The sequence below is a fragment of the Pogona vitticeps genome, chromosome 1 (assembly GCF_051106095.1).
Source record: "Pogona vitticeps strain Pit_001003342236 chromosome 1, PviZW2.1, whole genome shotgun sequence".
Lineage (NCBI taxonomy): Eukaryota > Metazoa > Chordata > Lepidosauria > Squamata > Agamidae > Pogona > Pogona vitticeps.
The window spans coordinates 164,377,733-164,403,009 of record NC_135783.1 but is presented as its reverse complement, the minus strand read 5'-3'; the positions used below and the strand labels follow the sequence as shown (position 1 = coordinate 164,403,009).

The 25,277-nt window shown below is 38.9% G+C and overlaps 1 protein-coding gene across 11 annotated transcripts in view; it reads right to left on the bottom strand.

Moving 5' to 3' along the window:
* Positions 1–25,277, bottom strand: part of RUNX2 (RUNX family transcription factor 2) — a 324,192-nt gene that overhangs the window by 279,188 nt on the left and 19,727 nt on the right. For all 11 annotated transcript variants that reach the window (XM_073004363.2, XM_073004369.2, XM_073004373.2 and 8 more), the window contains exon 3: positions 18,244–18,348. In XM_073004363.2, coding sequence (XP_072860464.2) covers positions 18,244–18,348 — 105 coding nt within the window. The remainder of the gene's footprint in view (positions 1–18,243; positions 18,349–25,277) is intronic.

Sequence of the window (25,277 nt, the reverse complement as noted above, 5' to 3'; positions counted from 1 at the left end):
ACTGGATCAGATATGTATTTTATGATTTTGTTATTACAGATCTGTATTATATTAGCATATAGTACAGTGATTTGTGGATACCTTTGGTGTGATGTGCTAGAAAATGTAGAAGTATGATGCTAGGTGAGTTTTGATGTAACAATTTTGTATATCAGCTTACATTATTTTAATATTTTAGTGCAATGATATTTTATTCAGCAATAGCCAATTTATATATACCCTGTTTCCTTGAAAATAAGACCTAACTTGAAAATAAGTCCCAGTATGATTCTTCATGATGCTTGCAATATAAGCCCTACCCCAAAAATAAGCTCCAGTTAGGTGAAACCCCACGTCTCCACTATTGTGCAGCAACCAGAAGAAGATAACATGACTGTATTTGAATAAATGTAGATTGTTGTAAATGAAAAAAAAAAAAAACATCCCCTAAAAATAAACCCTAATGCGTTTTCTGGAGCAAAAATTAATATAAGACCTTGTCTTATTTTCGGGGAAGCAGGGTACATAAAGGGTTTAATTTTTGATGGCCAGAACCTCTTGCAAGGCAGCCCAAGAATAATGCTGTGCTCATGTTTCGCAATCTCCAGTGCGCCACTTCAGACACCAGAGAGTGCCTTCTGTTGTTTTCTCATCTAGGCTTACGTTTACACAGGGCAGTACTGGATAGGCCTTAGTGCAAGTTCCAAGACAGCTCCACTGCTTATGCAACACAACAGATGGGGCCACACTGCTCTGGTCAGTGCCTATATACCGTGTTTCCCCAAAAATAAGACAGGCTCTTATATTAATTTTTGCTCCAAAAACGCATTAGGGTTTATTTTCAGGGGATATTTTATTTTACAGTCATGTCATCTTCTTCTGGTTGCTGCACAATGGTGGAGGGCAGGGTTTCACTTAACTAGGGCTTATTTTTGGGGTAGGGTCTATGATTGCAGGGTATTGTCCTGCTTAGAGGGTGTGCCCACTTATATTACTAACAGGGTGTCAAAAATTTTGTTGATTCCTGTGAGAACTAGAGAGGAAATGTTGCAATTATCCTGAAATAAAGTTTCAAATACTACATACAGGAGTTTTTTTCTGTATGTTATGTATGTTTTTATGTGACCAAAATAAAGAATGATGATGATGAAAAATACGATTATACGTAAATGTTCTTCAAATTTTCAGAATTAGTCCCAACATAAAATTAGACACTTAGATCTCGCCTGCTGCTTACCTCTCAGTATTTGTTACTACCTCCCTCTCCTTTTATTTCCCTCTCCCTTCTTTCAGGCAGGAGTCTTATTATTCCATCAATGTCCAAGTAGCCCAATACGTGTGTGAACTAGCCCTGCCTCATCCAACATTGACATTAACCCCAGCTCTGTACTGTGGTATTTTGCACACAGCGTGAATGTTTGAATGAAGGGACTCTGCACTCAAGCAGTGCGTGCAGAAAGATTTCCATACCATCTTGCGGGATTCTAGGTTTCATGGGAACTCTGATATCGAATGTTGTGTGCACAAAGACCCCTTGCCTGCAAGAGTTTACACTGTAACTGCAGACAGCAGGATGTAAGTGCTGGGACAGGGATAACTGTTTTGTTCTTGCTCATATATGAATTTCGTGGACTAACCACACTTCTGAAGAGTGTGTGAGTGTGTGACTTTAAGAGGAAAGTAAAGGATGCAGAAAGCTTAATGTTCACCTAAAATCCTGAATTTTAGGGGCCTAAGATGTTGCATTTTCTTTCCTTTTTTTCCTTTTAAAATATTATGTGCCCTCTCCTTTTTCCAGCACATTAATAAGCTTTCTCATTAGGTTATGAGGCTTGGTACTTCCTTTTCTCTGGAATACATGCCACCAGAACTATTTTAATAACAATTCATCTGTTTCTCTCCTAATGTTTATTCTTATATCTTAGCTGGGTAGCTCAGAGAGTTACCCAGTTATTAAAAGCAGTTTTAATAAGGCTCAAGAATCTTGCTGGGTTGTGATACTTACTATATCTGAGGTCCATATGGCTTCCTTCAAGCACTCTTTGGGCTACAAAGGCAGTCCAGCTGATGTTTGCATGCCATTTAAAAAGTTACAAAATAATATTATCCACAAATACTTTTACATGAAGGAGAAAAGGATTGTGGTGGTAGTGAATGAGGAAAAGGAAAAGGAAAAAGATAAGAAGAGACAGGATTATTACAAAATTAAACCAAATAATGTATTTTTCTTTTTAATGTTAAAAAAATGGAATTATCCTGGCCTAGATTTCCTATATGCCTTAAAATCTAAACACTCCCATATGAACATAAAGTGAAGCCCACTAATGTCTTTGAATTATTTTGTAGAGAAAGAAGGAAGTGAATTTGATAGACAGGTTCCCTTAATTTTTTAAAAAAAAGTTTTTTGGGGGGTAGGCCTTGAATTCTGAAATTAACTACAGGTGACATATTGCAGAGAGAATGTAAATGCTTTTCAGAACACAAGTCCTTCCTGCACAGTTCAAACAATGTAGCTATTATAGCTCAAGAATTTTTGGCAGAGTAAAAACAATAAAATGCATAAATGTAATCATTACAGCAAAGCTACTGTATCTGCAACATAGCATTAGTTCAATCACACAAGGAAGCTAATGAAACTTGGCTCCTAGCTACCTTAGTCTCTATTATATTAGCTCCTACGTCAACATTTCTCTCCAGCCACCACTCACATTCTGATTGCTATGATCCACTAAAAAGACAGCAGAAAGGTGTGAATGGTCTGTATCAGAAGTGATTTCAGCTAGGCATAAGCAATGCCCTTTTCCTGGGTGACAGAGCTATTCAGCTCAATGGGATTTTGTGTAGGTATGGTTAGAATTCTCCTGTAAACCTTGAAAATTGCACCACAAAATCTCCATGTTTTGTAAAGATAAGTACATGTGCATCTCACAAACAATTTACTCTTGTTAAGGAAAATACCTCTAAGACCATGATATTACATTATACTAGGAAATGTAATATTTATATGGCACAAGAACACAACATGACCTTAAGTAATTTAGATAATGCCCATGGAAAATTTCACTTTGTCCCACCCATTCATTTTTATAAAGAAACTTACTTTACAGTGGTGCCTCGCTAGACGATTGCCTCACGGGACGAAAAACCCATAAGATGATTGGTTTTTGCGATCACTATGGTGCCTCGCAAGATGTTTTTTCTATGACTGTGCTTCGCAAGATTTTTTCTGAGACGGATGCTTCACAAGACTTTTTTTTAGACCGATGCTTCACAAGACTTTTTTTTTTTGAGAACGATGCATAGGGAACTTCGAAAGACGATTTTTTCACAAGACGACGATTTTCGTAGAATGAATTAAAATCGTCTTGCAAGGCACCACTGTATTTAGTTTTAGAAGAGGTAGCCGTATTAGTCTGTGCAACTGTATCAGGCAAGATCCAAAGGAAAAAAAGATTCAGGGTTGCTTCTTTCACTCACATCTTCCACTTCTTTGAAGCCTGAGATTATTGAACACAAGCTCTAAACTACAGTGGAGAGCACAGGTAGAAAGGAATTTTTTTAAGGACCAGGACAAGCTCAATTAACAGGGTAAGTACCAGTGGTGTTTTTTTTAAAAAAAGAATTTCATCCTGGAAGAGCAATTGAGGCACTGCTGTAGGGAAGCTGAAGACGAAAACATATAACAACTTAAGGCTATCAAAGCTTTCAATAAGGAAAAGGAATGTAAAATCACTAACACAATGGCACACTTGATCCAACAATTGTCTGCCATACACACACACACCCCTCAAAAGTTCATGCACATTATACAAAACTCAGCTCATGCCTAGGTGAAACCAAAAATGACACCAATTGTTTCTTAAATCTTTCTGGAAGTTTTGCTACTACATGGTTACAAAGGAATTAGGCACTGCTGGACTAAAACCAAGAACTTTCTCAGAAGTCTTCATTCAAGCTTCTAGTCTTACTTTAATCTTATTGAGGACCAGCTTCAGCATTCTCAGCAACATTCCAGCCTCCCTCACCATTTGAACTGCCAGTATTCTTCTGCATACACAATTTATGCCTGCTAAAGGTTAGTTACAATGTAAGTAAACACAAGAGGAGTTGAATTGTAGTGGCCCTGCCTCCTTCCTCCATACTACTACCGTCTTCAGGTGGAGAATGATGGAGGAAAGCTTCCTATATCTGCATGAGGTCTTCATGAAAAATAGTACCCTGATTTTCCAAGATTTTGTGTGAAGAGCTCCAAAAATTCAGAAAGCTCCTCTCTTCAAATGTGTCACCTTCCATGCGTACATGGCAACCAAAGTTATAATGGAGGAGATTACAATGCAAGATTGGCATGCTAAAAACCTGCACACACTCATTTGAACATTTGACTGGGGACAGCCTATGCCAACTGTTTAGTGTTGCAAAAAAAATCATAACTTGCCCAATGTATTTTTATAGTGTTTGTGGTCATATAAAGGTAAGACAGATTAATTACATTCTACCATTAAAAATAAAAAAGAGAGAGGAGCAGGTACTAGCGCTATACAGCGGTGCCTCGACTTATGAACGTCCCGAATACGACCATTTCAAGTCACGACATGCTCTGGCCGCAAAATTTTGCTTTGACTTGTGACCGGAGATTCAAGTTACAACAATAACAAACAAACAAACAAACAAAAAAAGACAGGAAATTCAAATTGCTAATCATTGGTGGCGAACAGGCTGCTTCTTTGTAGCTCTTTCGCCCCAGCAATTAGAGAATGTGCGATCGGAGGAGGCTTCAGACTGCCTGGTAAGGTAAGGTGCTACTTTCTGCTTTTTAAAAACTATTTTTCTGGGTGGGTTTTGCAGTGTGGTTTTGGGATGGAGGGGTTATGTTTCTGTGCTGTGATGGGTCTTGGAGGATTTGTTTGTTTTTTGCCCCCCCCATTTCCGGCGGGTCCTGCAGGGTTTGTTTCCTTCCCCCCCCCTTTGGCCGGAACGGATTAATTGCGTTTCCAAAGGGTCTTGCAGAGGTTTTTTTCTTTTGATCATGTTTTTCTTTGGCCAGAATGGATTAATTGCATTCAATGCATTCCTATGGGAAATGGTGCTTCAACTTACAACCATTTTGAGTTACGACCATCTTCTGGAACGGATTATAGACGTAAGTCGAGGCACCACTGCATTTAGAAAAAGACACATCCTACAATTTTGTGAAGTATGACAGGCAGCTTTAATAGTGGTCCATCCTGTTCTTGAGATGGAAAAGTTAAAAAATAACATACTTATAGGTTTTAAATATTGATAAATCACAGCAGTCTGACAGATATTGCTAGACTATTATTTTTCCCTGATTTTTGATTTAAAATGTTTTTGCACATACTTATTACAACCACATGTGGCCTACATGCAGAAATGTGTGTGCATGCACACACACAATAGCTGTGAAATCTGACACCCAACTCCTACTTCCACAGCACTATTTTCACTAGAAACCAGATGTGTGGGATATGGATGCCTTGTATTTTGGAGATCCATCAGCCTTGGGAATAAGATGTCAGAAATCCATGCTCCTAATTTTAGCAAAAATATCCACATTTCTCACAATTTCCTGTCATAGCAAATTCAGCAGCAATGTGTGGGAAGGGAATTCTTGGAGACAGAAAAAAAATCTAAAAGGATGTGTTTTGCTTCCTTTTGTCTCAGATCCTTCTCATATGCTTCTTTTTACATCACTACTGTTATCTATCAGTGTGACTTGTAAGTTTTAATACCACCAATCTTGTTTCTTTTCACATTTCCTGAGTTCCTGAGAAAGGACTGAAAACTCTCTAGCACAATGTATGACAGAAATTTAGTGGACATAAGACATAAGACATAAGAAATTTATTTGTCATTGCACTAGCAAGTGTGTGCAACGAAATGAGGTGCTCTTCCCCAAGGTAAAACTGGACAACACCACTACAAAAAAGTTAAAATATACACAACACTCACCATACAAATATAGATACCGTTTCTCCCAGCAACAACCCCATTTTGAACTGGAGTACCCTGCTTCAATGGCATTGGCTCCACATGTCTCTTCCAGTGACCAAGCAAACCTGGGATTTTAGGTTCACCACTACCACTGACATCCATTCAGCTCCAAAGCAGTGGTCAAGTCAGAACCAACTTGTAGCAAAACTAATAGGGCTCTCACAGTAAGTGAGATGGATATTTAAGGAGTGGCTTTACTAGTTCCACTCCCCCAGTGAATTTTCATTAACGAGCATGGATTTTGAACCCAGATCTCAATCAGTTTATCTACTACATCATACCCATATTACCTAAATAATACATTTATTAAGAGCTGAAAACCCCTGGCCATTTCGATCTTGAGCAAACAGGAAAAGCTATCACTACATTAAAGCCAAAATGAGTTATTAAAATTAGACATATGTTTTGTTTGTGCAGTTTTACCAAGTTTGCAGTCAAGTCCATGCAACCTCTACCAATATGATTTCACATACAACTTAAAAAGTTCTGCATATATTGTCTTGATTGTATAATCAGGTCACAATGGGAAATGTATTTAAATAAATATCCATTGGAAGAAAAAGGGAACTAAGGGCAAAACAACGAGAACACAGCCTAGTTTCAACTTCTGTGATCATTTTTGCATAAGTGATGTTAAGATTTAGCTCTCTGGCATGTCATCCCGTGTGTCTGTGAGTAGAGTTACTGCCATGCAGTCTGTTAGGCAAGGAATGTTTAAATAGGCAGTGTATCTCCTTTCATCAGTCCCACAAAATGTTGCACAACACAAATGCCTCTTGATGTGTCATTTCCTGCTTGGCCCCCAGCCCAGTTCCTGACAGACAGGCATAAAAAAAAATTAAAGAAGAGATTTAAAGCTTGTGCATTCAAAAGCACATTCCACAAACCATCAGACAGTACCCCTCCACCTCCCTGAAACAGAGGAATTCAGTGCAAAAAGAGAGAGGGGAGAAGGAGCTTCCTGAAAGCTGTTTCAGTTGGACCACAGCAAAGAATCTGACAAATCCCAGTCATTATGCAGACTAGCCAAACTCTTCCTGCTTGTCATTCATAGCACACAAAATGAACGTTTGCCTGCATCTTCCGTATCTGACTTTTTTTTTAAAAAAGTAAATAACATTTTTGAGTGTTGTTCTTTGGCACCTCAGTGGGTTGCTGTTAAGAAGGACCTTGACAGATTGAATGATGCCATTTCTATTTATTTTCACATGTTTTAATTGCACACATGTTTATCTTTTTTTACCATATTTAATCATCTCAAATGTATTTTCGGCAGAAAGGCTGGATGTAAATTTAATAAATGAAAACATTCCCCGGGCAACAGAAATGTTGAACACAAAAGCAAAACATCAATAAAAACAAAGGTATTGTGGCATTTTGAAGGACTATAAGATTAATTTCAGTGTGTACTTTCATGGATACAGTCCACTTCCTCAGACACATTCTCATTTATCCCTCAAGTGTTTTGTTTATTCTGGGTGCGTTTTTTTAAAACCCTACCTTGTAGAACATGGAGTCAATGGTCAGCATTCCCATAGAATAGGTATCCTGTTAGAAATCAGTATCATAAGTCCCAGTGTCCCTGTAGGAAACTGATGCTCTGCACATTATTTTTACTCAACCAATTAAATTCTCAACTAGATTTCTGCTAATCACAGCTCCCAAAATTTATCAATATGTGCTCACTGCATTCCCACGTTACATCGTTAGATGAATATGCACAAACACATTGTCAGGCAAAACCAAAACGAAACAAAACTAAGCTAAACTAAACTAAACTAGAATAAACTAAATAAAAACATTATGGCACTTTAAAGACTAATTGCTATATTTTAATGTGAACCTTTGTGGAGAAGTCCAGTTCCTCAGATATTATGTGATTTATGTGCTCCTTAGGTATTATGCATTTTTAAGGTATAATGTATGGAATGGTCATAGTCACCCTACATTGGCACCCATACAATACATCAATTAATAAACCAACTACAAATGAAACAGCAGTTTTAAATGACCCAAAATTTAAAGAGTTTTGCCTTTCTAAAAATGAAACCAAGCCACGGACACCCAGGGCTGCTTCTTGCTATCGAAATTATGTAGCATTTGCTCTTTCAGCTCCACTTACCAAGAGCAGGTCAAAGTGCCTTTCCTATAAACAAGCCTTACAAATTCAGGATCTTCAGCATGATGTCATGTCTTAAAACGATAAGCTAGCAGCCCAAGTAACTGACATTTTGTAAAGATGTGGACAATTTTATGTTTATGCTACTTAGGATGAAGGTTCTAATAAGTCATAGTCTGTGTTCCTTTAAAGAGGAGTTTTATAACTGAGATGAATCACAACGGCAAAAGATCAAAGTTTAAAAACATCAATGATGCCATGGGGTATTTTTTAATCTTGTAATGAATGATGATCATGTGCTCTTATGAAGTTGGTCCAACTGCCAACGCCAGATGTGTATATTAGGAAGTTGTTTGTGATATGACAGGCCCTGTTTTAGCTGCCAGAGAGAAAGGGAGAGCGAGAATGAGGAACAGGACGACATGCTTCAGACAGCCAAGTGAAAATAAATGCACGGCAGAGAGGGAAACTGTCTGTTTCACATAACTTGTTTTAAAAAATGCACGTGTTACCAGAACTTCATGTTGCAGAAGCATCATAATTAGCCCCAGCCACCCTTGCTTTCTTTGTGTTATGCTGCTGTCAGCTTTGCTAATTTATTGCTACAATGAATTATTGACTAGCTCACATAAAAATTAGCCCTGAATGCCACTTCTTCATATACTACATAGATAATTCTATTTGAGATGGCTACTATGTCTTCTGGAATGTTGAGTCACCATCAAATTAGAAAATCCCCAGTCAATCTTCAATGTGCCATTACAGGGCATGGTTGCAGAGCATGTGGTAGTCTCATGGTTCTTGGATAAAACATTATCTACATCTATCTGGTTTTAGGCCTAGTTATGGAACTGGGATGACTTAGGTCACCATGACAGAAAATTTACATCAATTACTGCAGCTATATTTGATACCACTGACAATGGTAACCTTCTGGACTGCCTCTTCTATATAGGAATTGAATATCCTGTTGTACGGGGGCTTTTATTGGTCAGTTTAAAATTGAATTCTTAATCATTTATGTTTGCACACATTTTATGTTTCAGTTGTATTTATATTGCCTTGAGCTTCACTTTGGGGACAAACGCAGGCCATAAGCTCAATAAATATACATTGAAGGGCCATTCATTTTATATGTTCTTGTACAGTGTTCACAGTTGAAGAAAATGGAGCTTCAATCTTTCCCACTCCCATGCCAAGCTTATAGTAACTCATAACTGCCATTGTCTTTCCCCCCCCCAGTGAAAATGTTGTTACATACTGTTACAACAGCTCTACTGACAGCCAATGTAGCTCCAGGCACAATTCAAAGTCCTAGTTTTAGCCTGTAAAACCCTAAACAACTTGGATCCAAGCTATTTCAAGAACCGCATCTCCTTTCATGAGCCTGTCCACTGTTAGAATCATCAGGGGAGGCCTTTCCTTTAGTCCTGCTACCTTCACAGGTTCATTTGGTAGGGACGCGGGAAAGGGCCTTCCTTGCCACTTCACCAATTCTGGAACTTCCTTCTACAGGAGGCCAAACTGGCTCCCATCTTTGCAGACGAAGACCTTTCTCTTTAGACAACCTTTCCCTGATTGGCTCTCTGAGAGGGGGTTTAAATGCAGTGTTGCACCTTGCTGCTTTGAAGCTATTTTTGGTATTGATTTTGCTTACCATTTTTGGTGTGGCATTTGTCTGGTTCTTTTTAAATATTTATATATGTACTATTTTTAAGCTTTCAAATAATTCCTTTTAATGATATAAACCAGGTGGGGCCCTTTCTAAGGAGAAAGGTGAGGTAAAATATTTTAAATAAATAAATATGAAAGCAACAACAATAAATATATCTAATTCAGTTACATCTCTCTGATCATGTCAGTCCGGGATTAAAATAAATGGAAATTAGCCAGTCCAGCAACACCTTAATTTTTTTTTCTGTTGCTATTGAGTGCACACAATGGCCATTAACACTGCTGAAAACTGTGAGAACAATACCTTTCTGATAGTTATCTGAACACATCAGAGATTCTCCTTAGCTGGTTCTGTCCTGATCTACTCAAAAAGTTATTGTCAATTCCTTCTAGTCATTCAGATTTTGTTCTAAAGCCTGAACGTAGTCTGAGATTTGACCAGCCCAGTCTTCATATATGGCCAGTCTGTACAAAATGTCTGTTGATATGTTAAGGTGGGCAATATATACAGAACCACTGGAGACCAAAACATCCCTCTGGTTCATGGTTATCAATTATAGAGTTTGGATGGTCAACTCTTAGGGATGTTTTACCCACAGATTTCCTGCATCAGCGAGGGGCCGGCCTAGATGGGGTCCCTCCCAATGCTACAATTCCATGATTTTATGATTCACAAGGAAAAGGTGACTTTTCCCTTGCCATTTTGGTTGCCCTGTTAAGTGAAAGTGTAAATGTTTTTAATGGTGTTGGGTTCCATAGACTCACTACCATTAACTTAGGTAAATGATGATGTAAAAACTTTTAATTTTGGTTCCATTGTTTTGCATACCCTTTGATGCAAAAAGTACACCAAATAAACTACTTGATCATTTGCTACTTACAAAGAAATATTAAATTTTGGTGTCTTAATGCAGCAGATCTCCAGTCACAACCAGTTTAATGAGAAGAATAAACTAGTTTTTCTACATAACAATTGATTATTGGAAAATGTGTAACACCCTTAGGCAGCTGCAATTATTCATTTTATCCTATCTAAAACTGCAATCTGAAAGAAAATTAGAAATATCAAAGACTTTAGTTTGATGTAGATGAGTTAATTTACAAGAATAAGTTGAACATTATATTTCGCTTGACGAGGATAATCCGTTTCAGCAAAATCGCTGTAGAACGAAATCATTGTCAAATGAAAGTAAAAATCCCATTGAAATGCACTGAAAACCAGTTCAATGCGTTCCAATGGGCAAAATACCTCAGCGTCCAGCAAACATCCTCCATAGGGCAGCCATTTTCCAGTGCCTGTAATGCGAGGAATCCGTCCTAAAACACAGCGGGGAGCCATTTTGCACAGCGGGCAGCCATTTTGAAGACCCGATGATAAGCTGTAAAGATTGTTGTTAAGTGAAAAATCGGTTCCCGAAGCAGGGAACCAATCGTCATTAAAACATTGTTTTGCGATCGCAAAAGCAATCACAAAAACTTCATTGTAAAGCGATTTCCTCGTCTAACGAGGTAATCGTCAAGTGGGGCACCACTGTATAGTGGTGCCTCAACTTATGAACTTAATTGGTTCTGGAACTCTGGTCGTAACTCGAAATGGTCGTAAGTCGAAGCACCATTTTCCATAGAAATGCATTGAAATGCAATTAATCCATTCCGGAAATCACAAAAAAAAAAAAAAAACACACACACACACACACACAAACACTACAAGACTCATCGGAAATGCAATTAATCCGTTCTAGCTGAAGGGGGGGAAGAAAACAAACCATGCAAGACCCTTTGGAAATACACAAAAAGCAAAGCAGAAAGCGAACAAACTGTTCAAGACCCTTTGGAAATGCAAAAAAAGCAAAGCAGAAAGCAAACAAACCCCGCAAGACCCATTGGAAATGGAGGGAAAAAAACCCAAATGCAAACCCTGCAAGACCCATCACAGCATAGAAACATAATCTCACCACCCAGCCGAAAACCACGCTGCAAAACCCACCCAGAACAGCTTTTTAAAAGTAGAAAGCAGCACCTTACCTTACCAAGCAGTCCAAAACCTCCTCCAATCACACACTCTCTAACCGTTGGGGCAAAAGAGCTACAAAGAAGCAGCCTCTTAGCCACCAATGGTTCGCAATTTGAATTCCCTGCCTTTTTTTCTCTGCCTTTTTTGGTTGTAACTTGAAGCTCCGGCCCCAAGTTGAAGCAAAATTTTGCGGCCGGAGCTGGTCGTAACTCAAAACGGTCGTATGTTGGGACCTTCGTAAGTTGAGGCACCTCTGTACTTAATTTTCATTCTAACCTTACAGAAGAAGGACTTCTGCTTCTTGGCTTGTACTACTAGTAGTAAATATTTACACATAATTTTTTTTGTTATTTTGCACATTGAGGAATTATCATTTGTTATGCTGATGCCCGTAATAGGAACAAGCCCTTCCTCCCCCAGCATTTAATACTATTTGTTCTGTGTGGAAATGCCCTTTTTTCAAAGGTCCATCAGCACAATGATGCAGAGTTCCAAGTAGGAAGGACCAAATTCATCCCAGATGTAGAAACTTGTTAGTGTTTCACAAGGGACAACATTCTTTTGAAGTCCCTAAATCTTAGCAGTTGCATATGAGAGAAGAGTCTTTTTCAGCAATAGCAAACTTAGTAAAAACTAAGGGAACAAACACGTAACTCTCTAAGATACCAGATGAAAACAGCCTCTCTTTAACATGGGGCAGCAAATTACACATACATCAAGATCGACAGAGGTCTGGATAATTCCTTCCATTGTCAATTAGAGGGAAACAGTATGAAGGGAGGTAATGGAACACCATCGCAACAGGGTGTCTACTTCTGCAGTACTTCAGGTAAATAGTCTGGTAGTCTGAAAAAGTTTGTTCATTGTTCACTCATCAAAGGTTGGCAAATAATCTAGATCCTTTTTTTAAGAAGGGTTGGTATCCTTATTAATGTGGTTACTCTTCAAACAATCCATAATTACTAAATATAGTTACTTCTCAAATAATCCTTAATCTTGAAATAGAATTTAAATGCAGGCATTCTTCATTAATTCCATTCAGCTTCTAATTAAAACCGTGGTATCTTGTTTCATCACTGATACTTGCCTAATACAGGACACTGATTCCTAGTTAAATCTGCCCAAGAGACAGACAGACAGAGAAACCAAGGTGGATTAGCCACGTCTGACAACACACATCAAAAAGTATTAACTACAATTGTCATTTAAAAAACTAGCAGTCACTATAAATAGGCTTGTGGTAAGCAATGGATGTCCATGTATGCTACTGAACCTGAACAGAAATAAGCCTTCAGTTCAGTTGCAGAGTATCTGTCCAAACAGGAAAGCAATAAGATACTAGGTGTAGCAAGCAAATGCTGACATGTAAATGGGCCCTGGCTGACAGCAAGTAACTCAGTTTTATAAGATCATTCGAAGTATTGGCTATCTTGGCACTCCGGTGACAAACAAGACAGGATCAGCTACTCTCTACAGCCTTACCCTTCCCAGCCAGCCAATTTCCACCCCATAAATAGTGTTTCAAGCTACAATACTAAGTCACTGAAAATACTGAGGACAGTGTGAGCAAGATGGAGAAGTTAGCAAAAGCCCTTCCCTCTTAGCCATCATTTGTTTTAACTTTAGCTGATCCTTAGGAATCCATAATTTCATCACATTTGGGATTCTTGTAGACATTTAAAAAAAACTATGAGTGGGGGAGAAGGAGACCAGAGCCAAACTGAAGACACTTCCCTAGGACTAAAGAACATCTAGAAAATCTAGATTCACATCTATGGCAAATCTATGGCACGCATGCCACAGCTGGCACGTGGAGCCCTTTCTGCAGTCACGTGAGCCATAAGTCACCAGATTGCTATCTCCCCTGCAGCCAAACCTGAGAAGGCGGCTACAGCCACAGTGCTGGAGCTTCGGCACATGGATCTGGAGCAGCTGGCACTGGATCTGGAGTGGGGTCTCGTGGCACCTCCATGTCCTGGATTCCCCCTTCCACTGCCACTTCTGGTTCCACCGTCACAGCACACCACCCACTGGTTGTTCTGTTTTTTTCCCAGTTTGGCCACGCGAGCCCAAAAATGTTCGCCACCACTGATCTAGAGCATCATACAAAGTCTACATGAAGAATTACACTTCCTTGTTTCAATGATATAAAGGATGCACAGAAATTTACATGGCCTCCAAAGACACTGGTCAGACCCACTGACAATCTTTCTGGAAGTGTTATGATGCTAGAAACTTCTGCTAAAATCAAGCACTTCTTCCCTTCCCTTTCCCCTCCCTTCTCCACATCAGATTATGCGCATGATCCTAGTATATTTACTGACATTAAATGCCAAATAGGAAAAACTTGCCTCTACTGTGGATGAAGCATTCAGCTGCTTGGCCCAACTTCCTTACCTTAAAAGACCTCTGTGGGGTTCTTGATGAGCAACTGCTAAATGAGAACAAGGGAAGTCCAACTTACATCACAGAAAGACTGAGATACAGTATTTTCTAGTTTATAGAAATAAACTAGAAATAAGAAAGCTGTATGAAAGACCATCACCTGCTCCTGGGATCCTTACTTCTTGTTGAAGTTTGTAAGGGCTGGGCTGGTTATGTGGGTTATCCAGATTGGTGAATGTCTCATTAAGGGATGGGGTAGTGCTGATTTTTTTAAAGAAAGGCAGCACTGAAATCAGTTCTGAAAAATAAATCTAGCTGTGGCTTTGGAAAATTCTCACCCAGTCTCCAGTGTTCCATATGATATGAGTATGAAGGTGCCATGGCAGTTGATGCTTTCCCCCCAGAACCAGCCCTGTTCACTCACACATGCACATCTGTCAGCATCATTGTGCCAATTGTGGAAGTTGTACAGCCAGTGCTTCCCTGCCTCTCCCTGCAGCTGACCACTCCAGCGAGGAGGCAGGAAGATGAGTCTCCCTGCTCAGCGGTTGGCTGTAGGGAGAGGCGGGGATGCGCCAGCAAGACTACTTCCGCAACTGGTGCAATAATGATTCTGATGGACGAGTGTGCCACACAGAGCCTGGTGAGCGGACTGGGCTGGTTGAGGGGGGAAAGGGAATGGACCGCCATGGCATCTGTGGTGTCACACTTCATAATCATATCCTCTAGATATGAATATGAAGCGTCCCTCTCTAATTTTAACCCATTCAACTTTGACTTTCAACTTGCATTTCTAAAAGAAACTGCTGTTGTCACTTTGATGGATGACATGCCAAGAAATGGATGGAGGAAGCGAGAGCTTGGTGGCTGTGCTGGATTATCCCTCTCCATTGGGACTTGGGGTATGACATTAAATGATTCTAGTTCTGTCTCAAAGGAATTATTCAGAAGCTGATGCTGGGAAAATTCTGTCCCACCCTAGGCTGCTAGCTTTTGCGGGCTCAAAGATCTATCTTATCCACCATGCAATTTAAAATCTATATGAAATGGCTGAGGGAGCCTACCTAGAGGTTTGGGCTAAAATGCTGTGAACATAAGGCAACATTCAGCTCTACCCCTTATTTTCATTTCACAATCCCAAGGAAGGGGTGGAAATCTTGAACACAAATCTCAAACTAATTTTGCGATAGATAGTAGAAACCAAGTTAAAGCTTAATCCATAGAAGATTCAAGACATTGATGGAGAAATCTACTGATTAGGATGGACTTTGCATGGGAAGGCACCGCCTCTAACTTGCCTGTTACACAGTTCTGGACATGGCACTTACAGGGACAGCACTGCTAGCTAGCAGTGCTTATCACTAAGCATGTGACAGTTCCCCACTGGAGCCTTACCCAACAAAAAGCTGGCCTTGCTTTAAAAAGACATAGGCCATACTAATATCTAGCCTTGACTGTTGCTGTGCATCTACATGATATTTCCCTTGAAGATGATCAGGAAACTGCAGATGTTGCAAAATGCAGTGGCTCTAACACTTGTGGATTCCATTATATTTATTCTGCATCAAGTACACTGGCTGCTTAGACCCTGCGAAATCTATCAGTGCTGGTATTAGCCTTTAGAGCACTGGTTCTTAACCTTGGGTTACTCAGGAGTTTTGGACTGCAACTCCCAGAAGCCTTCACCACCAGCTGTCCTGACTGGGGTTTCTGGGAGTTGCAGTTCAAAAGCATCCGAGTAACAAAGGTTAAGAACCACTGCTTTAGAGTTCTACACTATATAGGTCAGAAACCTGTTTTTTCCCCAGCACATATAACAATCTGTTGCGTGAATGGATCACCATTTTCTGAGCTTATATAAGTAGATAGCCAATACTTCATTGCACAAGTAAAAACCCCATTATTTCCTATGGGGCAGCTTCCATTTGTGCAATAGCCAGCTAGAGATAATGCAGAACTATAGGCAGAGCATAACACTCTGCCCACAGGATTTTGTCATTTAAGGACCAGGTTTTATAAAGAACTGCCTGCATACATACTATACAACCTGGCTTTCAAGAGCAACACCCATGCCTCTGCAAGAGCTGTCAGACTGGCAAGCAGAGAGAAAAGGCCTTCTCTCTGGTAGCTCTCCATCTTCAGAAACCCCTTCCATGGGAAAAAAAAAAAACCATATAGCCTCCTTTCAACTGGTCTTTAAGATAATTTAAAAGACTTTTACTCCAGGCTGCAGTTGATTGATTGGAGAACTTTAATTAAATATACAGTATATTATCATATATCCTAACTGTTAGCTTAACAATATATGTATTCGGTATTTATTGGCTAGAATTCTGTTGGTACTGTGTAACGATCTTGCCTAACCAAAAATTGCATAAGGGGTTATGCACAATCTTGCTGTCTCTCTGCTGCATGTTCAGACATGCTCTGATTGTGCAATTCTTTGTGCACAATTCTATGTGCCTGGGCATTTGACAGATGTGAAAACCTCTTCCACAATTTGTTTTGTGCACACAGTTTTTCACAATAGGATTTTGACCACTATTTTATATGACTTTCTAGTTTATATTTTAAAGGATGCTGTAATCTCCTTTATGAATGGTTTTACTTTGAAGAGCAGGCTAAACAAGTTAAATAAACAATAAACAAATAAATCCAGCTGCTTATTCCCAACCCCTTGCCTCAGAGGACTTATTGGCTAGCAGACAATATTTAATATTACATTGTTATCCTTGATACTAAACCTGGGTGCTATTTTATTCTGCAAATCTTTTCAGGAGACTTTGACAGCATCTTGACATTATAAAATGAAATATAAGAATTCTGAATTGACCATCCCCCTCCCCCCCCCCCCCCGAGTTCGAATGTGATCTTAGAACAAGCAAGGAACAGATCACTAAAACATACACCAGGGGAGGATAGGGAAGGTGAAGTGGGAGTTCTTGGCTCCATTACTCATTTTTAGTATCATAAACCACAGTACTAAACCATGAGGTGTATGAAACATCATTTGAACTTTAACAGTCACTTTCTAGGTGAACAAAAGGCAGATATATAACTAATCAATGTGAGCTTTTGTGAGGAAGTGCAGGATATATATTGACTGTAACAACAATAACAATTAAAAATAATTATACTAGTCATGCTGTTCTAGAATGTCTGCAGTATGTCACTACTGAAGCTAATTCTATAACAATTCCTGATTCCACTTTTGAAAATGGACTCCATGTTTTTTTAAAAAATCTAATTGTATACGCAACAGCAGCTACCAGTTGCCAGCAGACCATAAAAAACTATTTTAAAAAGAACAGGGGAACCCTTGGGAACAAGCAAGAATCTTCTGCTTTACATATTTAAATACTTCTTCTGTATAAAATCATAAACTCATTTACTCCGGTCATGGGAAGTGAAATACTGAAACAGATTGATATCACTAATGAATGCTCTTGACTAAAGCCCCAGCTATCAAATTTAGGCAGGTGTGAACATTGCCCTCTAATCCCCTGAAATTCACAGTTCATTAATAAAATGTAAAATAAAACACTTACTTCTTAATCTTAATGATTCAACAGGGAATTAATGTCTGTCTCTCAGTCCTCTGAAATCACAGGTCTGATATCATGGACAGCACACAGAGAACACAAATCTTGGGGTTTTAATTACTGACTGTTCTGACAGACCACGAAAATCAAATCCAATATACATCATTTGCAAAGTTAACCACTCTGTGAAGCAGGGTCCATGTATTCTAGGCAAATTTTACTCATGTTGATGAAACCCCTAAGAAGGAGAACTAGCAAGGATAAAACTGGCCTGAACAAAATAGGTACCACTTCACCTATGCAGAAAAATTATGTCAAAGCACACTTGCATAATCTGGAACTATTAATCACATACACAGAGAAGTCACTTTGAGGTGAGTTGAGAACTAGCAAAAATCAGAATTTGTGTATGAAGTGAAGAAATTAATCCATACATTAAAGACACACATTTTTGACATTTACTTCCACATCTTAATGGCACCAGACTCTAAATAACAAATGAAAAACCCAGTACTTACTCCTTGGTTCCCTTGGTCCATCCACTGTCACCTTTATTGCTCTGTGGTATGTAGCTACTTGAGGGGGATTTGTAAGGACTGTTATTGTCAAAGTAAAGCTCTTCCCTGTAAGGAAGGGGAAAGGAGAGTGAAGGAAAAAGAGAAAGAAAGTGTGTTAAAAATGATTGCATATATCTTCAAGGAGGGATCAAATTGCTGAGAGAACATAAAACTTTAAGACTGACTGAAACAAAAAAAACCCAATTAATTTGCTATAGTTTCAGTGTACTATACAGAATCCAGCCAACTGTCAAAAATTCACAAGTTTCTTATTTTAATATCAGATGGAGGGGAAAATAATGAAAGGCAACGTCTTTTATAATTCAATGGCCATTTCTGCTTTGAGGTTGGAAGTTCTTGAGAGCGCCTGCAGTTGCTTCCTCACAAGACATGTCCAGAGCTGAGGAAGCAGTTTTCACAACTGTATTGCACAACTGCCAGTGGGCAAGTCAAGTAGCAAAAGATAGAGGATTTACTTAAAGGAGCACTTTTGTGATGATTACAGGTCAGTCAAGTAGAGAATAAAGACGAAGCCAGTCAGTCCCTCCGCACTCTCTGTGGGCACTGGTAATAGTTGTGGACTGGCAGAGTGCTTGAGCGTATGGGTGGCGGGATTGTTAGAACAGTGTCCCCTGCTCCCTAAGAGCAGAGTTCTCTGGGTGTGCCCTCAGTGCAGGCTTGGTGACACTGGGTGCAAAACAATGGGAGCTATCTTTCAACACATGTATAGAACACCGGATTGGCAAAGCCTGCTGTAAAATCCATACAGTGGAACCTTGACTTGCAGATGGCTTGACTTACAGACTTTTTAAGTTACAGACTTCTCTGGCCACAAAATTTAGGTTTGACTTGCAGACTGAGATTTGACTTACAGACCAGAAAAAAACCAAAATGGAACAAAAACGGCCTGTTACGGGATTAATCGGTTTTCAATGCACTGTAGGTCAATGGAGACTTGACTTACAGACTTTTTGACTTGAGAACTGCCTTCCAATACGGATTAAGTTCTCAAGTCAAGACTCCACTGTATATATATATATGGGCATCGTGGTTCATCTAACAGGGCCTCATACAAAGCGAAGGAACATAGATGGCATAACAAACGTGCAGACGATTTCCCCTTCTTTAGAGAACATAGCACGCACCATATTTATGTGCTGTTTTAAAAAATATTATAATAGACTCCCTCTCCAGGTACCTAACAATGTGGAAAAATAATGGCACTCTTCTCTTAAAGAAAAAAAGCAGAGTCCATAGTAGGGTAAAAGATTTATTAGGACCAAACAAAATGTCATGAAACCACAATCAAATGTTTGAGTTCTCCAGAATTTGTCATCAGCCTAGGTGTGCAGCAAAGCAAGAGATGCAGAGCTGGTTTTTTTACAATGAGGCTGCAGACTCAGCTGACCTAGCAGGATTAGATTATAATAGAAAATGACTTTCCCTAGCCAGGACAGACATCAGGAAAACACAGCCAAAAAGAAGATGTCCAAGAGGGAAATCCCAGTGGGGAAAGATCATTAAAAACGTGGAACTACAACCAACAACCAGATCAATGTATAAAAAGGTATAGAAGCACTAAAACAGTTTAAATGCTTGGGAGAATAAAAAGGTTTTCTCCTGGCACTGAAAAGGCCACAGAATAGATGCCAAGTAACCTCCCTAGGAAGCACAATCCACAGAACGTAGGGGAGCCACTAAACAGACCCTCTCTCTCTCTCTCTCTCTCTCAGCTAGTACCTAATTTACCCTCTTTTGTAAGGATGCCCACGGGAGGGTCCTGGGTGACGGATAGATAAGAATAGTAGCTGATGGTCCTTCTTTGAGCCCCAGCTACTTAGAGATTTGAGGATGTACACTTTAAACTGGACTTAGAAATACCCTTTGTGATGTAATACGAACATATTAGCCAATACCAGTGGGCAATTTAGTCCTCCCCTCCACTTCAAAGGCAGCCCTATATATAACATTGTAATTGTCAAAACAGGAGGCTACCAGGACATGAAGGAAAGTGCCAAGATATCATCTTTGCCCAGGTAGGGTTAGGAGAGGTATATCAGCGTAAGTTGATACAAGATACTCTGAGACATGTCAGATCCAAGACACATTCCCACCTGAACCTAATCCCTCAAGTGCAGTGCATCCCTTTTGAGAACAGGCTGAGCACCTAAAATATTTATTTTTATATATTTAGATAATGAGAGAGAGAAAAACTGAAAGAGATTGAAAAAGAAACCATTTTAATGCATCAAACAGCATTTCAAAGAAGTCTGTTCTGGATTCCAGAAGGATGTAGGTAGCCACTTAAAACAAGTATTTAGTAAAATGTCCAAAAGAAGAGAGATATTGAAATATTATGCTAAGCAATTTCAGCTTCCTCTTTTTTCAACTGAATAAAAGCATTTGATACACAAGGTAGCAAAGACATGAGGACAGGGTACTCCAGAGCAGATGGATGATGTCAAGTGTTACTCTTTAGGCTCAGGCTATGGGGTACTTGAGTGCTTTATATATGTATTTCTGTCTATGGGCAATATATGATCTTAACAGCTCTGACTACCTCTTGGGAGATGCTGAATTGGGGAACTAGTGTCTCCTGGTACAGCCCAGAGAATTGCTCTCTTCTACACACGAACACGCCAATGCACACACATGCGCATGCACACACTCGCTCACACTCATACATGCAAACATAAACACATATCCTTTCATTCTACCTATTAAACCTCACTAATTCCTATTCAGTATATGTTTCACAGCTTAATCAGAATAGTAGCAATGCTTGGAATTCTACATTACAGATTTACGCCATGCACGCTAACCCCGCAAATACTGGGAGGGTTTCTTTAAACAGAAAGGGGAAAAGAAGGAGAAGAGAGGCAAGATTTTCATGTTCATTCACTCATGGAAGCTGTGGCCTCAGTTCTGCAGAGTCACTGACAGCTCTGATCTGTTAGACATGCAACCGTTAATCACTTCAGATAGTCAAAACTGCAAACTGTTTCAAGACAGGAAAAGGTGGGCGTGCAACAGTGACTCAATAAAACAGTCAGCAAACTCCTGCCTTATGGCTCATTTAAACTCCTACTGTATCAGAATTCGGGGGGAAAGGCAATTTTTTTAAACAAGGACTTTTTTAAAAAACAAGGACTTTTGCCCCCACTTCCAACTTATGGAGTCCTTGTGTGCATTAAATCTAAACTCAAATCTTGAATAATATGTAACAGCACGAAACTTAATGCAAACTTTTCAAAGCCCGATACAAAGCAGGATATGAATATATATGGGTGTGAGAATGACAGAGAGAATACAGAACACATCTGTTGCTGTCAAACCTAGTAAGCAGCCTTTCTTTTCAAATCCTGCTCTCAAACCCTGCCTGAGACCCACATCATTCATAATTAGGTGTGTGGCTTTAGAACATCTTGAAGACGTATAAATAGAACTGTAGATATAGAGATAGCTCTTTATTAATCATGCAGGGTTATTGCTGGCTGGCTGCACCTACCCCCACTGAAAAAGTCTATTATTTGGCTGGCATTGCCCCTCCAGAAGTGCATTGAGAGGTGCTCGAAAATAATGAACAAAATAAATACCGTAATACAGCACCAAACCCGTTCGCTTCATGGATAACAACACCCTAGACGATGGCTAAAATCAAGGAAAAGTTTTCTGTACTCATCTCAAGCTCTAAATATTAAACCAGAAGTGCACTAGACCAAACCTACAGTGGACAAAAACAACACACCTTGCTGAATGGATGGATGGATGCTAAAGAGTGTCTCCCACTGGGACAAGACACTAGGTAGACCAACTGGAAATCACTTGGAAGCAAAGTACTGTAGAAGATCAAGGAATAAACAAGTAAAATGGGGCTACTTAGATATAGGATAAACCAGTGGTTCTTAACCTTTGTTACTCAGGTGTTTTTGAACTGCAACTCTCAGAAACCCCAGCCAACACAGCTGATGGTGAAGGCTTCTGGGAGTTGCAGTCCAAAAACATCTGAGTAACAAAGTTTAAGAACCAGTGGAATAAACTTTATGTGAGTGTGAAGGAATTCAATCAATGCAGCACTTATGTCAATGCAATGACATATGCCCTACCATGAGCACAAAAGAAGATCTAATAAACGGCTGAGATAACGCTATTGAAGTAGACTGCTTATAGTAAAAAACAGTCTAAGCATTTTAACACTTCAAGTTTGTTTGAACTTTATATTTCATATATGTCCTTAATTTTAAACTGTGCAATGGTCTGATACGAATCTCCCTCTCTCCCTCCCTCCCTCCCTCTCTAATCAACAATGGATAATGTGACAGTAAACCTTTGAAGGACATGTAACATTAACTTTAAGACAAAATGCTTGCTTTGTGTGCAAGTACAGTTTTAACAATTGGGTCCACCCTACAACAAGGAGACAGTTCTTGCAGTTAAAAAAAGAAATAATTTCAAACACACAGTGTTGATCTTTTTCTGAAATTGGCTACAGATAGAGGTGGAAACACAGTGGAACAAATCAGCTGCTACTAAGATACATCCTCCAAAAACAAATGAGACCTGAGGCAGAATACTGTTTATTTTAGTATCTGCTACTCATATGTTTTAAATGATTGTCCTTGAACATGACATTCTTGATCATTGGTTTGATCACTGATACAATTTCTGAAACTTTAATAAGCATTATAAATTTTTTAATCATTATTTTTATTACTTTTCAATATATCTTTGGTTGATTCTACTGCAAAGAATTAACTGATCTATTTTAGAAATAATACCAATCTCAGAATCATAGAATAATGGAATTATAAGGGTCCCATAAGGCCATTGAATCCAACCCCCTGCTCAATGGAGGAGTCCAAATCAAAGCGATAGATTACTGTCTAATTTTATCTTGAATCTATTTAAGTGTTCGAGAAGTCACTACGTCCCAAGATAATTAGTTTCACTGTCGTACTGCTGTAATAGTTAGGAAGTTTTTCCTGATATTCAGTTGAAATCTGGCTTCCTGTAACTTGAGCCATTGTTGTGTGTCCTGGACTCTGGGATGATCGAGAACAGATCTTGCCCCTCCTCTGTATGGCAGCCTTTTAACTATTTGAAAAGTGTTATCATAAACAGTTAAGATCATATAGCAACAAGAAAAAATATTGAATTTGTCACTCTCATCTAGACAGCTTTTGAAGAGTTTGCTAATCTTGCAATATTTTTTTTCTTCCAATGCAAGAACAAGGCAGAGTGTCCCCCATTTCTGTTGTTGTTAAAGGTCTGCAACTTGTCAAGGTTATTACACAAAACTGGTCTTATTGCCCTTTGTGAAGCAACACCCCCATATCTACCTATCTACCTATCTACCTATCTACCTATCTACCTACCTACCTACCTACCTTATATTACGAGCATCCTGAAAAATCATACTAGGGCTTATTTTCAGGTTAGGTCTATATTTCGCGGAAACAGGGTATTTCCCTATCTATCTATCCACGGGAGCGTTGCTTCACAATATATGTATAAACTATACTATACTACTGTATGCTACAAAAAGAATGATTCATTTTTAAAAAAAACACCAACAAATTTAAAATTCTAATTTTAAAAGCCCATGAAACATGGCTGCAGCTATTGTAATTTAGTGCAATTATGCAATTTCTAAAAAAAGAGGTTTCCATAAAGAATTGCCAATACCTATAGAAAACACTTCAGAGGTAAGGATATAATGCTGCATTTTCTTATACTCTCATGAAAAGAATAAGCTAAGATTCAAATACCTAACAGCAAGAATGGCCTTAGAGTACAAATAAAATAAAATAAAAAACATGCTTCCAACAAATCTTGAAATATAAAGTACTAACCTGTTTGATATCCTTTTGATATATACTACCAAATAAAAACAAAATATTAAAAATAGTTTTACAAAGAAGGTAAATTTTGCTTCATGGGAAAGGAATTTTACATAGCTAAAACATAGTGGTCTTAATTGACTAGATAGGCGGGATATAAATAAAATGAATAAATAAATAAATATTTTTCCTTCTCTATTTAACATCTAGACAAAGAGTTATGCTTTATACACACTCTTAGAGCATATAAAACAGCTAGAAGACAAAGGGCTTGAACAGCCGAACAGAGAAACTATTCAGGGTTAAGTATGGGCGTCAAACCTTTGAACTCATTTACTCGGCGTAACCTCTGTGTATGCATGTACAAGTCTGTTCCTCCCGTCAGTTGTTTCCCCTACACTTTTTGCTGGTTTTTCTGTGCCCTAAAAATGTACTGCTGGTAGCTAATTACCAAATTTAGTATTCTCTTTATAGATATCAGTGGTTCAGATGTAATCTGGTCTACTGCATTAGTGTATCCCCATATTAATCCATCTCAGTGTAGTTGACACCATAACAAGCAGAAATGACACAGAAGTTACCCTGGCACCATCATAGCACTCTCCATATATTGCTGATTTTTCAGTTGGGCATTATTATAATAAATATCACATGCCAATGTAATGTACTTAAAATATGTGTAAAATCCACAACTCAAGTACAGGAAGTCTACAAAACTTCTAGGATGCCAGTTATTACAACAATAAGTATGGCAGTTCTATTGCTTATCCGCTGGTACTGTAAAAACTTAGTGTCCATAGCATTTAAGGAATTACAACTACGGAGTTAATAAGGTGAAGCAGTTTGAATGTTAGGCTTAAAATACAGAAGATCTGGGTTCAAATCTCCACTTGGCTGTGAAGCTCCTTGAGTGATCTCGGCCCATTCACACTCTCTTAACTTGATGAACCTTATTGGGCTGCTGTAAGGACAGTGGGGAGGAGGACAGCATGTACGCTGCTTCCAGCTTATTGGAGAAAATGTCATACAGTATATAAAAGAAATCTAAAAGCACTATGGGCATGGTAGTTTGGCACAGCAGACTAGGGACCTTGATTCACCATTGACAAGCAGTATGATGGATGGTTCTTGCTGCACAATCAAAACAATAAGCTC